The sequence below is a fragment of the Sinocyclocheilus rhinocerous genome, unplaced genomic scaffold (genome assembly GCF_001515625.1).
Source record: "Sinocyclocheilus rhinocerous isolate Xijiao unplaced genomic scaffold, SAMN03320098_v1.1 scaffold790, whole genome shotgun sequence".
Lineage (NCBI taxonomy): Eukaryota > Metazoa > Chordata > Actinopteri > Cypriniformes > Cyprinidae > Sinocyclocheilus > Sinocyclocheilus rhinocerous.
Genome location: NW_015666971.1, coordinates 43,121 through 60,119, shown reverse-complemented (window position 1 = coordinate 60,119; position 16,999 = coordinate 43,121). Strand labels below are relative to the sequence as shown.

At 38.0% G+C, this 16,999-nt stretch overlaps 1 protein-coding gene across 9 annotated transcripts in view; it reads left to right on the top strand.

The window, feature by feature from the left end:
* The first annotated feature begins 9,476 nt into the window (after positions 1-9,476).
* Positions 9,477-16,999, top strand: part of LOC107733347 (fibroblast growth factor receptor 2-like) — a 45,016-nt gene continuing 37,493 nt past the window's right edge. For all 9 annotated transcript variants that reach the window (XM_016544939.1, XM_016544938.1, XM_016544937.1 and 6 more), the window contains exons 1-2: positions 9,477-10,045; positions 12,635-12,894. In XM_016544939.1, the coding sequence (XP_016400425.1) occupies positions 12,711-12,894 (184 nt within the window). In that variant the 5' untranslated portion in view covers positions 9,477-10,045; positions 12,635-12,710. The remainder of the gene's footprint in view (positions 10,046-12,634; positions 12,895-16,999) is intronic.

Genomic DNA, 16,999 nt, shown 5'->3' with positions numbered 1-16,999 from the left:
ATGCTTAAGCTGTAGTCATCACATACGCAGATAGCAGAGAAAGCTGTGTGTTTTTCTACCTCAGTAAGATTTTTATTTGCATTATGATGGACTGTCAGTTTTTCGATCAAACAAAAACTATGATTTAATACATATTTCAGGAAGAGTTTATCCCAAAATTTAAATTATTTAGATGTAGATGAGTTTGTTTCTTTATCAGAACAGATTTGGAGAAATTCAGCATTCCATCACTTGCTCACCAATGGATCCTCTGCAGCGAATGGGTGCCGTCAGAATGAGAGTGATATTAACTAATTAATTGATGGACTTGAGTGGTGTGGATTACTTGTGCATTATTGTGATGTTTTTATCAGCTGTTTGGACTCTCATTCTGACGGCACCCATTCACTGCAGAGGATCCATTGGTGAGCAAGTGATGGAATGCTGAATTTCTCCAAATCTGTTCCCATGAAGAAACAAACTCATCTAAATCTTGGATGGCCTGAGAATGAGTAAATTGTCAGCAAATGTTCATGTTTGGGTGAACTATTCCTTTAATAGCTTCATTTTGAATAAAAGCAGCGTTTACAAATGTCCAGTCACTTTCTTCAGTGTTGTTGTTGTAGTAATTAGCTCGTCTTGGCCACTACATGTGAAGATTTCAGTATGACCAGATTGTTAAAAAGCACTTCAACACCTTGATAGTGCCGCTTTACCAGCCTTCGAGTTTAATAGTCATCATTTCAGCACTTTCTAGGCCCCAGACTTCCTAAAAGTCTGGAGGGATTATTATTTTTTTTTGCAATGTATTTTTGTCATGTTATAATTAAAAGATCAGAGGTAGATGACTCATATCCTGACTGGAATATGAAACAAATGTGAAAAGATGTGTGTGTGCATACACATATGCCCCAGGCTTTAATATGAACCATATAAGTTGACTGTGGAAACATGTTGGTTTGTATGAAGATGCAGGATGCAGTGATAGACTCGAGGAGCAGCCACTGTGAACTTATCCAGATTCATTCTCAGTCTGAATCTTCAGAGGTCTAAGATAATGTTCTTCACAGATGTCACTCTTAAACACCTCAGTTAAAAAAAAACCTCATCCTATAGGAGACATTTTCACTTGATATGGTTCTTGAGTTCGTCATGCTTCTTTCAAGATGCACCAAGAACTTTCTGAAGTTTTTAGGTTCTTTAGATTAGTGTTCTGGTGTCTGGGTTCATATACATATATCATTCAAAGTTTTGGAGTCAGTAAGAAATTAATGCTTTTAATAAGCAAGGATGCATTAAACTGATCAAAAGTGACAATAAAGACATTTATAATGTTACAAAAGATTTCTATTTCAAATAAATGCTGTTCTTTTGAACTTTCTATTCATCAAAGAATCCTTTAAAAATGTATCATGGTTTCCACAAAAATAGGAAGCAGCACAATTGTTTTCAACATTGATAATAATCAGAAATGTTTCTTGAGCAGCAAATCAGCATATTAGAATGATTTCTGAAGGATCATGTGACACTGAAGACTGGAGTAATGATGCTGAAAATTCAGCTTTGATCACAGCAATAAATTACATTTTACTATCTATTCACATAGAAAACAGTTATTTTAAATTGTAAAAATATTTCACAATATTACTGTTTTTACTGTACTTTTGATCACATGAATGCAGCAGAGGAGAAGAGACTTCTTCAGCAACATTAAGTCTTGAATCTGTTTCTCAAACAAGCTAATTTATGACTTCAGAAGACTTGAAATATAGTCATATGGCATTCTTTTATGATGTGTTTTGTTTGACACAAAAATGTCAGGATTGTCCTTTTGTGTTCCACAGATAAAAACAAAAGCATATGGGTTTGGACAGACATGACAGAGAGTAAACAAAGACATAATTTTCATTTTTAGGAGTGAACTATGGTGGAACTAGGACTAGGGCACAAACAGTTTTTTGTGGTTCTCCTGTCGGATCAAACCGTGAAACCTTTTTGCAACTTCAGCAACCACAATTAAGAGATAGTTTGAAGCCATGTCATGTTTTGAGTGCTATAAATGAGCAGAATCATTTATAAAACATGGTTAATGCTTTCATCACGCAGATTAAAGAAATCTTTTTGCGGTAACTTACACCTATAATTATAAAACCGTGGTACAGTGCACATGAAATATGACATGTCTTTAGAATAGCATGATAACGAGTCTCCTTAATTAAGTCTTTGTCTTTGTAAACATCAGTCTTTGGTGATTTGTAGCGATTAAGTTTCTTAACCTCTGGCCTTTCCTGTCACCTCCGTGCATTAACAGTCTCTCATCCTTCCTTTCGCCCAGTGTGCCACTTCCCTGCAGTCTTCTCCTCCAGCCCTACGACTGTGTGTGTGTGTGTGTGTGTGTGTGTTGGTGAAGTGTCCAGATTCTTCAGATGTCTGGGCTGCTGCATGCTCTCTGGAGTGCCTGGAATATCTTGCATGCCTGTCACTAGACTTCTGCAGCAAGTGTGAGTGTTCGATTTCTCATTTGGGCCCTGATCAATCTGTAAAATCTGCATATATTATTAGGAACCATATTAGTGTATTTTAAGCACCTTCTAGAAACAAGCTTAGGCAAAAACTAGAAGAATTTGACATATTTTGCATTTATCTGTGATGCATGTGACCACTTAAATTCACATTTTCTTCAGAAAATGTACAAATCTAATGGAATATCTTTAATTTAGAACATTTTAAAATTGTTTTATATTGTTACATTAATGCATCACTGTGCAACTATGTTCTAACTATATGCACCTATATCAGTATTTAAAAAACTAACTAGTGATAATTGAAAAATTAAAAACTGAAACACAAAGGTCACATGAGTCTAGTGACACAAATCACATATCTTTCCTGCAATTAACAGGGTTAGGTGTTTGAAAGGAAGGGGTTTGTTTTATTTTTAATAATTTTTTTTCTAATGATTAATTTTTTTATAATTATTTAATTTAATTTAATTTTATATTTAAATTTATTTTTTTTTGGCAGGGGAGAAACATCCCTAGAGATAATGCTTTAAAGATTTAAAACATGATAATACTGATTTAGTTATTCTCCACACATTTCAAATGCTCTCAAAAATGATGCCGGACAGTTCTGGAAGCCTTTAGGTATCATTCACTTTAATGACACCTGATCAAATCTTTACTCATTTTTTAAAAAAGATTTGCTTATATACATAACATTCACATAACAAAAGCATTGTTTGTTTGTTTATTTTATTTATTTATTTTTACGTGTGCAGAACCTGTGTGATCTCTGTAATCTTTGCGCTCAAGTTTATTGTACTCCTTAAATGACTGTGTTTTTTGGTTCCTAACCAGTGGTGAAACCCTAAGAGAGGTTTTGTTCTGCCTACTGAATCCACAAGGAAGCGGCATATAATGCTTGATGGACTGCAGTTTGAGATTGTCACCACAACCACTAATGGCATCACTAAAGCTGCACTGCAGGGCCATTTACTGCTTACGCTTGCTGTCCAAAAGTGCCAATCTCACAGTCAGGAACACCACAAGCTCCTTAACTGGCTTTGTCATTCATATGCATATAAAAGAGTGCTATTAGAAAGACCAAAAATCATATCCACACAGTTTTCCACCTCTTACTTACAGTAAGTGTCACTGGTGAACCAAGATCATTTTAAATATATAGTTTTACCTTGTGGGTTTGATCCCAAGTCATTCAGCTAATGGCGCTATCAAGACATTAAAGGGGTCATATGATGCGATTTCAAGTTTCTAACATATTCTGTTACACCAAATACACAAAATAATGATCTTTAAAAAAGCATCATATGACCCCTTTAAAGGCTTCAAGACTTGGATGAAGCGCCGCTTTTGGGCCAGTAAGCAGCCGCATAGCAAATAGCCTCATGGCTGTGAGTTTGAATCATGGGTATGAATCACTCACATTACCTTTATCTAGTTTAAGAAGCTGTTCTGTTCTTATTGAGGTCCTCTATACTAAGTAGGATCAGGATTAACTACAGTACTTGTGCATGGTTGACTTTCGTATGTGCCGTTACAAGTGGATTATTGCACTAAACATGTTAATACATGGCAAAGAACACCTACACAGACATTATCCTACAATTATTTTGTTCTCTATAATTTAGGTGTTGAAGTATTTGGCACACCTGAAGTCAAATTGCACCAAACGCTGTTTAAAGTGTTTTGTTAATGATCATAATGAATATTTTTTCTCATGCAGGTTGCCAGGGAGATGATACGTGACATCATGTTTTTCTAAGAATTCTTGCCCTCATAGTGACGCGGGGAGTGAGTGTTTGTTCTCCGTGTGAATAGTTTTTCTTTTCGTCTCCTCTCCGAGTAAAACAAACTCTGCATTTTGGTAGGATGTTTTGAAACCAAAAGCTGACCAAACAATTGTCTGGCATAAATCATAACTTGCTGTCAATAGACAGAAGGGCAGCACACAGCAGGCCGGTCACGTGACTGCCTTTGGAGGTAAAATAACACTTTAGTGTCAATGGCCTCACCGAAATCACTCAACAATAGCATAACAGCAGGACCGAGCTGTAATGAACGTTCAGCATCCATTAGGTGGCTGTTCTCATGCTCAAGTCCATTAGCTGTGTTCTGATTACTCTATTGACTTAAAATAATAAATGACCAGTCTTTCTCAAGACGTGTTTGTGATCGTGTGTTTTTCTTATTTATACTACTATGTCATGAGCTGCTTTCCAAATCGCATACTTATGCTAAATACTAAAAGTATGTAGCCTACTTCAATGCTAATGTGAAAGCACTGTACATAATTTTGAAAAAGTTTGACCGTATTCATGGGACGTGAACAGAATGAATCTGTGTAATTTGTTTGTTAAGCAATTTTTTTGTAAATAGTTGTATTCAGTTGGACAATTGACATGATAGGGTTTTAAGATTGATTCACACTGAAATTAGTTCTACTCATGTAGTCAGTATTGTATGGAAGCCTGTCTGTGCCACGGAATAAAAAAAAAAAGGTAATTGCGACATTTTCCTCACAACTTTGGTCTTTTTTTCTCACAATTCTGAGTTTATGTCTCACAGTTTATGTCTCACACGAAAGCTCAGAATTATTAGATATGAATGCACAATTCTGTGAAAAAAGTCCAAATTGCTAGATATAAACTATAAAGGATATAAAAGAATTCTAACTTCCTAACAATTATGAGTTTATATATTGATATAAAAGTCAGAATTGTGAGCCAAAAATTGGCAATTATCTTTTTTATTAGTATAAATAGTACGATTTTAAGTCATCAAATATCTCTCCAAACTCAATCATTTCTGAAAGTTAATCGCTGAAATATTTGTCAGTATGTGAACATTTACAATTTTGAATTGGGTTTTATTTTTGTATCTGACATTTTCATACAGTTAGTTTTAGGATTTAATTTTGTTGTGTGTTTTTGTCATTTTTATTATTATTATTTTTTTTAAATTTGTCTATAATTTTTACTAATTTATAATTTTTAGTTTTAGTTTTATTTTAGTACATCAAGTTAAACTAAATAAAAATGAGAAATGTTGTTTTGTGAACTAGCTGAAATCAAGTATTTTTTTCTATTTTATTTCAATTAATGTTTATTTTATTTCAAGTAATCAAAATGCTTTTTTATGGTTTTCATTTTTCTTTCAGTTAATTATAATAACCCTGGTTCAAGGGTTGTGGCCAATAGCCTATTAGCTGAAAAAGCATGTGCAGTTGCATCTATAGCATACTATTTTCATAATGTTCTTCGGTTTGAGACACATTGGCTATGTTCCGATTAGCAGACTGTCATGCTGTACATAGTATGCAAATATAATTGTATGACAGGATGCCACCTGCATGCAACATGATGTGGTGATTTGTGACAACATGTTGCATTATGCAGTAAACTAGTATTCCATTCTGAACGTAGCAAACTGGAATGCAGCCATGTTCTTACTCTATATTTTTCCACACTGTTTAAATGTTTTCTCATTTTGCTGATGAGTCAGTACAAATATTACAGAGTTAGTACAAAGATTTTAGTTCATCAAATATTGTTTGTGATTTAAACCGTTGGTTGGATCCTAACATCTTCAGCTGGATGTGGAGGAAAGTGAAGAACAGCACGACGTGACCCATTTCTTCCAATTCTGTCTTTTTCCCTCTGACTCTCATTAGCTGTCCTATTGTGTTTGTTAAATGTGGCAGGCCTGTAAGACAGCCATAAAAACAATGTAAATCTGGCCGGGACAGGCGATGGGGAAGCGCGTGAAAGACTGTATAGTCCACTTTTTATTTCACACTCCTAAACCTGTGGCCTGTCCCCTCCTTTTCCAGCTTCCCTCTCATTGCGATCCAAACTGTCACCTTTTATGGGAGTGTGTGATGGTTTCACTGTGTATGAGTGAGCGAGAGAATCTGGGCTAAAGAAAGAAAAGCCGTGATCGAAGGCCCCATTCACCGCTTTCTTTAACAGCCTTATTAGCTGGCTCGTTCGGAGTGAATGGGAACGTTTCTTTTATGAGGAAGGGGGAAAAAAACAGGAGGCTCGGGCAGCCTGGTGTAGAGGAGAGAGGAAAAACAAGAGGGAAAGGCATATTCGCCACAGTTCCCTCCTCCTATCCTAATCCCGCTCTCCTCCGCGACTCTGTAGTTTTCTCCTTCGGATCGGTGAAAAGGGCCTGTCCAATGGAGAGGACAGTTTGGAAGGGGAGTGTGGAGCGCGACAGGGAGGCCCCTCAGTCTCTGAAATTTAGGGGTCATTGATTAGGGAGCCTCCCTGTGTGAGCGCTGGGACAGAGAGGGCTCCACGAAGGAGCTGCGTGAGGGCACAGCTAGTAATGCTGGGGAAATGACGGGCTCCGTATGCAACAGTATGGATGATATGGAGTGGAGCTTACATGCAGATGAAAGGAAATTACAAATCTGTCATTATTTACTCACACTCATGTCTTTCCAAACCTTTCACCAAACTTTAAACAGCTCTTTTGCATATGAAAGACAGTTTATAGTGCCCAAACCTCTTTCAATATCCAATAAAATAAAATAAAAATAGCTATAAAATATTGATTGGTAGTTTTGTATTAGAAAGAACATTGACAGTTTTCTGCTCTTCTGAAGCACTGAAATCTGTAATTTTCCATGAATCCATGAAAAACTAATAATCAGAAACATTATAGCTTAAAACATGTAAAAAAAATTACATAGCATTTTTAACTATATGGTACAAATATTCCACTTAAAAAAATAACCACTTAATTATTTATTGTTTACTCCCGACATCTGAGCCGCTGAAGACGCAGCGGATTATGTTTGTTTGTGAAGGGAATGCGCCCCCGATCTACCTAAATGTGTCTATCTTCATGCAAATCATTCATGATCCAGCTTCAGGTCCAGAAGAAGTGAGTGTAATGCCGAGTTCACACTGCACGATTTTCAAAGACGTCGCATCACTGTTTGTTTCACACTGAACGACTATCTGGGGTAGCATTCAGTTGTTGCTGTGTTCACACTGCACGATGGAACGACGACAGGAGGTTACACACTGCATGACTTTACAATAGGAAGAATCGCCGACAGCTCTGTCTGGTGCAGGGTTGCCAGGTTTTCGCTACAAAACCCACCCAATTACTACTCAAAACTAGCCTGAAAATAGCCTAATTGCTTTCGAGGGGGTCCCCCAGTAAAAATCGCGTTCGGGGGGTAAAATACACATTTTTTTGGCGGGGTTCTCCTGGTACAATTCACATTCCAGGGCCTAAATATCACATTATTGGGGTCGCTTCAACCTGCTGACATAAAAAACAACCGGCGGCAATCGCGGATTTGGCAACACTGGTCCGCAAACTACGTTTCATATAACTCCTCCCCGAACTTCCCGCTGCCCTGTATCTTGGTCTCTCATTGGCTGTAGGTCATCGCTGATGTGTTTTTCAGTCAGAACTCATTTCACACAGCAGGATTGTGACTCGCCGACAGCTCCAGATATTTAGCATGCCAAATATTTCACAGGCGACGCATCGGCGATTCCTTCAGATCGCGTCTTTGATCATTCACACTGCGTGATTGTCAATCGCGTGAACGAGCACCGATTTGCCTCTGATTTCGGCCATTTGTCGGCGATTTCGCAAAACCTGTCGGCGAGTGAAAAATCGGGCTAAAATCGTGCAGTGTGAACTCGGCATAAGGTTTTTTAATGAATCTTTGCAAATCGCCTTTCCTTATAATGTGCTAATTAGCAAGTTTCATGATGAATGCGGCTAAAGTAAAGAGTCCCTCAGAGAGCAGCTCGGAAGAGAGGGGCGGGGTCAGCAGAGCTCATAAACATTTAAAGGAAAATGCTACAAAACGGCTTGCTCTAAAAAGAGCTGTTTTTACAGGGTAAAAAGGGTGTTGTTTTACACTACCATTGATAATTTTTAACCAAACTATGTTACAGACTTTTCATTAAGACCCCAAAGAATCATATCAACTTGTGGAAAATGGGCATCCGATGACCCCTTTAAGTTCAGGCTGAAGTGTTTTAGACTTTGTTTAGAGGCTTTTAGACCTGGTTTAGACTTTCAGAAAATGTAAAAATATACACTAATGGTCAAAAGTTTGGAATAATAAAGATTTTTTAAAATGTTTTTGCATGAAGTCTCTTGCTCACCAAGGCTGCAGTTATTTGTTAAAAAATACATAAAAACAATAATATTATGAAATATTATTACAGTTTAAAATAACTTTTCTATTTGAATATTTTGTAAAAATAATTTATGCTTGTGATGCAAAGCTGAAGTTTCAACATCATTACTGCGGTCTTCAGTGTCACATGATCCTTCAGAAATCATAATATGCTGATTATAATATATTTCAAATAATATTTCAAAATGTTTTACTGTGTCTTTGATCAAGTAAATGCAGTCTCGGGTAAGAATTCTTTCAAAAACATTTAAAAAAAAAAATCTTAATTATTTCAAACCGTTTTTGACTATGTTTTTAATCTCTGTTTTGTTAGATTTGCCAGCAGTGAATGATCTTCAACTGTCAGCTTACTTGTACTGATTTTGTACAGTAAAAACCGGTTATTGAAAAGTGAAAATATCAGCATTAAATAATTATATACATAAAAAAGCATATCTCAACATATAACGATGAATGAATCTTTAAGATGTCACAATGCAATTTGTTAACATTTACAGCAGTGGCGTGCCACAGACCTCCGGATGGGCAGGGGCTCAAGCCCCCCGGACCCCTGTGCACGCCACTGATTTACAGACACATCAGAATGTTTTAAAATGTCAAATCCATGAAATTGGAAAGTGTCAAGAATGTATGCAATTTAAAAGGCCCTGGGGTCTCTGGGACCCCCAAAGGGTTAATGATCCGACAGATCTGCCACTAGGTGGCGCAGTTGCAGTGAATGAGTGGCATTCTGCAGCACTGGAGCTCGTGCAGGGGAGGAGGGAGACCCCCAGCTCCGGACAAACTTTGCAGGATTGCGCAGAACTGGTTGAGTCGCTCGGAGGGAGCTCGAGCTCTGAGGTCTGCGATTGGAGGAGAAAGACCGAGTCCAAAAACTATCAGCCAGGAAACGTCTCGGGTTTCAGGGGGGAGTGACATTTCTTCAGGGGGTTGGAAGGAGAGAGAAAAAATCTCTGTAAACCTGACAAAGCGTCTGAGAACAGCCAGTATCCTCAGAGACTGCGCTCATGTCACTGGATGTGTATTTTGGGATGGATGTTTTATTCGGTGTTTGTTGCACTGTCGCATCTCGTGTAGCTGAAGGCTGATGCGCGTTTGCACGAGCCGTTTGGTGAAGCAACAGCAACTTGGTTTACGGACGAAAAAACAAAGTTTTTGGGACGCGTAGTTTTTTTCCTCTTGTGGAAGGATTTACACAAACACGCACGGATACTATCGGTGGGTCGCTATTGGCATGCGATCCTGTCGTTGGTGCCCCGTTGGATTTGGGAATAGGGAATAGTTTAGGTCACATTCCTGTCTGGATTCGGCCCATGAGCTCTCTGTTTATATGCGGATCCTGAACTTCACTATCAGCTCCTTCTCTGTAAGATATTTGTGTTTCTGTTGCTATTTTAAGCGGAGGTTTGCTTGTCTTTTATGGAAATGCAACTTTTTGTCATTTATTGCGGCTTTACGCATGTTTAATTATCGTGGCTGCAACTTTTAAAATACGCAAATGTATCTTAACTACTACATACGAGTATGTATTATATTAAATGCGCACAAATTTGGATATTCTAGGCTATATCTGAAGTTACGCGGAGTTCACTGAAAATGTCATAACTTCTCTTTTATGATCAGCGATGGCCTTGTCAGACTCTTTTATCAAGGTTATTTAACAAAATATTTTCACTTAGTTTAAATGTATGCACACTTTAGTGTGTGTGCATTTTTTCTTGCTCGCTTTTTATCTTTTAAAATAAAGACAGCTTGCAAAAGGTAAAATTATGAGTGCCGTTATGAAACATCAGATAGCCTACTACTTTCACTGTATGAGAAACATGTCATTTAAAAATGTCGTCTTAAATGAAAGCTGCAAGCCAACGCTAATGTAATGCGTGATATAAAAATCATACAAGTAAACGTTCATAAAAACTTGTTATATTAACTGTTAAATACTGTTAAATACTCCATAAAGTCAAATATAAGTCAAAATGGTTAAATCCACTCAAAATCACCACTTAGATTAGCTCAGATAGCTCGTTCTCAAGCGTCAGGATTTCCAAAAGTATGATTTTAATGCATTCATCATAATATACTGCAATCAAAACGTGCACATTTTTTGAACACTTCAATCAATTCAAATTCAAATTTAGATTCGAATTCAAAATGCAACCAATTTTTGTGTTTTTCAGGAACAGTCTGGCCTACCTGTTGTTTTCTTTCTTTCTATCTTTTCTTTCTTTTTTTTTTAAAGTGTCTTTCAATCATCGTATAGTTGTATCCCCAAGTATCCCCAGGCTTGCCCTGAAATCTGTGGATACAATAACATCACTGAAACACACTTATGAGTTTGCTTTAGAAAGTTTACTTTGCCATGATAAATAAGTGGGTTTTGCATTTCCTTAGTCAATAGCCTATTAGTGATAAATTCACAGAGCAAAGCTCTGTGTTGAAATAAACTAGAATGTTATTTGCAAAAATCAGTCAATAATTAACTGTAATCATAATTTAGATACTAATTAGAGTTGATCTAATGATCAAATCTGTCCATTCACGAAGTGATCAAATTAGTCTCCAGTAAGAAAATCATGATAAACTCATTAGATTTGTGTTTTCTAATGGTCTTCGATTAAGAACGAACATTAGGTTCAAGTAACAATTCAAATGCAATCAAAGAACACAGAACAGCTGACTCCAGAGGAACACCAGTGTTTTTCTTTGCATTGGCATTAAATCCTTTCTGTGTATTCTGATTTGAATGTGAATAGGATGCTGAGTAACGCCTTCAGATTGAGTGTGCACGCGTTATATGCCGCAGAAAACATTCTAAATCAATGCTTTGGTGAGAAAAGTTCTCTAAAGGTGACGTCATGTATTGCATTGGGAATCTTTTTCAAAATCATGCTCATGCAGCAAACCTGGTAAGCACTGACGGTGATTTGCTCTCTGTTTCTATCCAGCATTAGCAGAAATGCGTCTTGCGATCTCTATGTTCACTAGTTATCAAACCTATTAAATTTAATTGAATGGCGCATGATTAGATATGAGAATAAACTATAGTGCTCGTGTCCGAACTCGTGTTACAGCATTAAAATCCTGCATTGCTCACAGTAAAAAAAAAAAAATCCTCTGCAGAGGAACCCCACCAGCTGTCAATCATCTCTCAAGCATTGAACCCTGTTATAAATGTAGTGAATCGCGTGTTCACTGACTGACTAACTTACTGATTCCCGCATTTTCAATTCCTTTTCCGTTGTCTTGTTTTGAATGTTTGAAATCATATTTTTGTTTGTGCAAATGAGTTCTAAACTGCCAATAAAGTTGTTTCTGTTAGCATAGGAATGAAATGCAAGTCTTGTGATAGATAGATAGATAGATAGATAGATCAATGTATTTGCTTGGGATAAAAGTGTCTACCAAATGCATAAATGTATATAAACAAATGCACAGAAATATATCCATAGTTTGTTTAGCTAGATGGTTTGCAGTCCTGATAAAATAAATCACTGTTTAATAGTGATGTTGGAGAATTGTCTCCTACATTATTAGTCTGTCAGTTCTTTGGAAAGTTAGCCAAAGTTGCAGGTAGCTCTTGAGGCAGTGGCTGATGGAGGTGTTTTGTCGGGTTAGTGTATAGGTGTCAGACTGTAGGTAGGTCTAAAGCATCAGAGCTTTGGTATGTCTGTGGCAAGGCTCGTTTAACAGCATTTTGACACGTGGGCCTTTAGTTTCTATCGGTCTCTTTTATAACTAGGCCTACGCACTCTGCAAGATATAGCTGTGCTTCAGAATCAACTGATTTGAAATATTCACACTAGATATGTAGGGCCCAAGCTATGGAGTGTTATCTAGAGTGTTTTATGGATTGTGTATGGCACCTTGAAGGACATTTTTCTAATTGTTTCTCCTGTGTTTTTGATTTTTGGTGATCACCTGTCCCCGTCTCTGTCCTGTCTGCTGCCCTCCTCAGCCCAGGTGATCGGTGGGAATTCCAGTGAGTGTCCGACTGTACAGCCTGCAGTTCATGGTTGGGTGGAGCCCCTCAGATGGGATCCGTGTCCAGGGGGAGGCCGAGGAGGGGGGGATGGGGAGACACGCCCGCTGCTGACGGGATGTCCACCCGAGGGTGGCTTCTGGGTGCGCTCCTACTTTTGACCCTGGCAACGGCGTCCGTGGCAAGGCCATCGCCAAAGATCGCTGAAAAGGTGGAGACTAAAAGTGAACGTGAAGGTAAGGAATAAGAGCAATGGAATATCATTCAAGAAACATTCCCAGTCTTTACAGCAGGATCTTGTTAGGAATTCTCGATACTTCAGTGGTGACAAGAAAACAGATGCTTATTTACTGCTTAATCGCTATAAAAACAACCATCTTCTCCTACGCAGCTGCACCTATGTGTGAAAATATTTTGTTTTTATTGGAGGAAGTCTTGGGAAAATAAGGAATTTGGGTGAAACAAAACATTGCCGCACGGAATTTCTCGTGGTATAGATAGGATTCCTCATGGCTTCATACATCATTAGTTAGTGCAGATTTATGGGATTTAACTTTTCTTAAACGGTTGTGTTCAGCCCTTCAAGACAGCCAGGAAAGTTCTGAGGAGTTGCTGGTTTGCAATGATGTGTGGTTTGGAGGTTTTATGAGTAGCTGTATGCAAACCCTAGGAAGTGCTTCTTTTGCATGGAGCACGCCTTTGAAATGCTGATAATTATGTGGAGAAAGTGGTTTAAGCATATATCTGGCGTCTTTGAACTGTGAACCCTGAGGTTTTATAATGTATGGAATTATTTTTCGCATGCTATACTCACAACAGCTCGTTTCAAAAGAGTCGCTTTCAGGATTTTTGTGGTTCCACTCATAACGTCTCTTTTCCTTTCTCCCCCCATATTTTCTCTCTCTCCATCTGTCTGAGTTTAATGTTGTTCAGAGTTGAGGACCACACACATACCTGCTAGTTTGGCATGCAGATGCAAACCAACCCGTATTAGTTTGTTTGGGAAGAAAATAAACCTTATATGCTTTCAGATTTGAACTAAAATGAAACGAGATTCTCCACTCTTTTTGGAGGTTTCCTGACTTCCTTTTAACGGGATGTGGTTTGTCAACGTTTTCATTCCTAACTCTCATTTTATTTGGTTCTTTGGCACTGTCTGAAGTGGTAAATTCTCAGTGGCGTATCTTGGCCCAGTTTTGCCACATTCTACCATTAGTAGTTGAGATTATTGATATGATTTTTCTCTTTCGTTTGGGGTAGCAGGTAATGAGAACTGTTGCGTTTGATAAGTCTGCTTTTGTTCTTCTGGCTTTAATCACTATATTAATTAAAGGGTTGTCAAACACAATCACTGGAAGTAGCCACCCAACCCCTCCAACCAACACTGTCCAGATGCCCTTTGACCTCAGGGTTAAAAAAAAGGTCCATAGCAGGGTTAAAGGGAAAGTTCACCCAAAAATAAGATTCTGTCATTATTAACTCACCCTCATGTTGTTCCAAACCTGCACGACTTTCCTTTTTACGAAGTAAACGAAGTAAGAAATTTTGAAGGATTTCTGCTCTTTTCAATAAAATGGAAGCATATTGTGATCAACGGCTTTGGGGACATTTTTTTCAACCAAAAAGGACAAAAAAAGCACCAAAATGTTCAACTTTTTAGTCTTTTGGTATAGATTTGTGCGAGAAACGATCACATTTAAGTTGTTACTCACTGAAAATTGGAGTAGACTTGTATGGACTACTTTTATGTTGCTTTTTATCCTTGAAACTCCTTTTATTCTTCTATGGGAAAGAGCAGCTTGGAAATTTCTTCTTTCCACACTTGTTTAGAGTGACACATGGGTGAGTAAATGAAAGATTCTGCTTTTTTGGATGGACTGTTTCTTTAAGAGTAAAGCCTCGCTTAACGTCTCAAGTACAAAAGACGTTCTATTGCGCAATATCGCATTGCATTGTTCTACCGGTTATCTTTTGTCCAAAGTCAGATGCTTAACTTTTCATCTTCTAATGCTAAGTGGTCTATGTTGTGGAACTTTGTAAGACGATTTGCACTTTTGTCCTATCATATGATGGAAGATTACGGGAGGTCATGCGACAGAGGATTAAGTGGCTGAAGTGGTGTCATGTGATGCGGAAAGGCTGGGAGGTTTTGGTGAAATGTGGAGAGCGCTAACCACACCAGTTTCTTGTGGTACAGACGCAACTCAAGTAGTTGTGCTCAAATGGTTGTGCTAAACATGTTTACTTTTTGTACCAAAGAACAGTATATGTATCAATTCAACAACAAAAAAAAGCGTGCCATTAAACGCCCACCCCTGGAGGGAAACTTCAACAGCCCCCACCTGATGCATGCAAAGCCCACCAAGGGCTCGCTTGTGTTTCTGGGAGGGGTCATTGTTTAAGATAGCATATCAGTTTAGAATTCTTACAGAGTTTCACATGAGCTGGTTTTTCTGTTAAGGGAGAGTTGATTATATGAAATATTCCATTACCTTCCTGAATCAGCAACGTTGCTAACCTAAAAAGAGTTTTATTTGGAACGGGCGTCGCTTCTCTTTAGACGTGATAAAGGCTGGGAGAGAAGTCGAAATCTTCTCAGAGGTTGGAAAAGAACACATTGTGAAAGTGTGGGAAAGCAAACTTGGATCAAATGTAATTTGACAGGGCTTAGAGCACAATAGAGTTGAAGATCTTCGCCCTTTATTCTCTCATTCCCTGGCGCCCCATAAGGTTTGTGGTTGGAACCAGAGGTATGGCCAGGCTGACCCAATGGTGGAAAATGTGGAATCGCACGAGCTTGGTTCGGATCATTGTTATTTGGATTGTGTGATATGGCCAGGCTGACCCAATGGTGGAAAATGTGGAATTGCACAAGCTTGGTTCGGATCATTGTTATTTGGATTGTGTGATTTATTTATTGTCATTGGAGTGGTTCGGCTGGGGTTTTAGTGTGCGTGTGTGCCCTGTTGGTTTGGACAGAATTAGACACAGTCAAACAGAGCTTTGATGATGTTTAAAACATTGGCTGGAGATCCAAGTGAATCTCTCGCTGACTTTCCTGCCATCAGTCTTTTTTCTAAAATTGGATTTGTCCCCAATTCCATTCTCTCTGCCTTTTTAGCCCGAGTATTTTCTTCTTGTAACCCAGACGTTCCTGTTCACAACAGTGACAATACCCGAACCAGTAACACCAGAAGTGTGAGAGATGCTCAGCCTCTCGATAAGCGTGACTTAAATTGACCACCTGCATACAGTAGGGGGTTTCCTGGGCGAATCATTCTCTGTTTATACTAAGAGTCCTAAATCATGATAGTAAGTCCCTGTAATAAAAGTGTCAGCTCACGCCCTTTGTTTATTATGTTTTCTCGGGTGAATAAAGCCTCATTCTCCCACTAAACAAACTAAACTGTATTTTTCCCCCAGAATTTTTATATGTGGCAATTGGCTGCTGTCAACCTTTGCAGTGTTTTTTGTTAATACATGTGTGCTGTATATGCTTTATATTAGGTAACACAAAGGGGTTTGAAAGAAATTAATTTTCTTGTAAAATATATAAAAAGTATATAAAATATATATTTTATTTTTTAAATTTTTTCAGTTTTTTTCTACATGTATATTTCAGGTACATGCTAAATTTTAAAGTTAATGATTTGCTCAAATTTGTGTGGTTGTTATATATATATAAAATTTGTTTTATTATTATTTTATTTATTAATTTATAGTTTTTTTTTTCACTACATTTCCCCCCCTATTTTAGCAATCACTGTGTGGTTGCTAAAGTGATTTGTGTGGTTGTTAGCACATTGGTAGGTGGTTTCCAGAGTAGGTCTACATCAGGTGCTTCCTAGGTGGTTGCTTACTGGCCCAAGACATAAAGAGGTATTTTTTTAAATTTGTTTTGCCCATTTTATTCATTAAATCCCTTAGAAACCAACTAGCACAACTCTCCTCAAGAAGCCACATGATTTGATGCATAATTCATGCCTGTAGCACAAACGGTACAGATCAGGTCACACGTTCAATTTTAAAGTTAGCGGTTTGCTCAAACCCACCACCAAATTCCAGTGTTTATATGTGACTCCAGTAGGGTTGTGACGGTGAGGAAATTTTCCCACCGGTTAATCGACGTGTGACAACACCGGTAATACCGGTATCACCGCGGGGGCGGGGCGTTCCCTCTTTTCCTCGCTTTCCTTCGCTTTTAAATAGCTTGTAAAAGCGGTGTGCCCATTTTACTTTAACTTTCAAATAGCGGCAATTCGGCGTAAAGCAATTGTTAATTTTTAGTTTGTTTGAATTTTCCCTCTTTTCCTCGCTTTCCGTCGCTTTTAAATAGCTTAA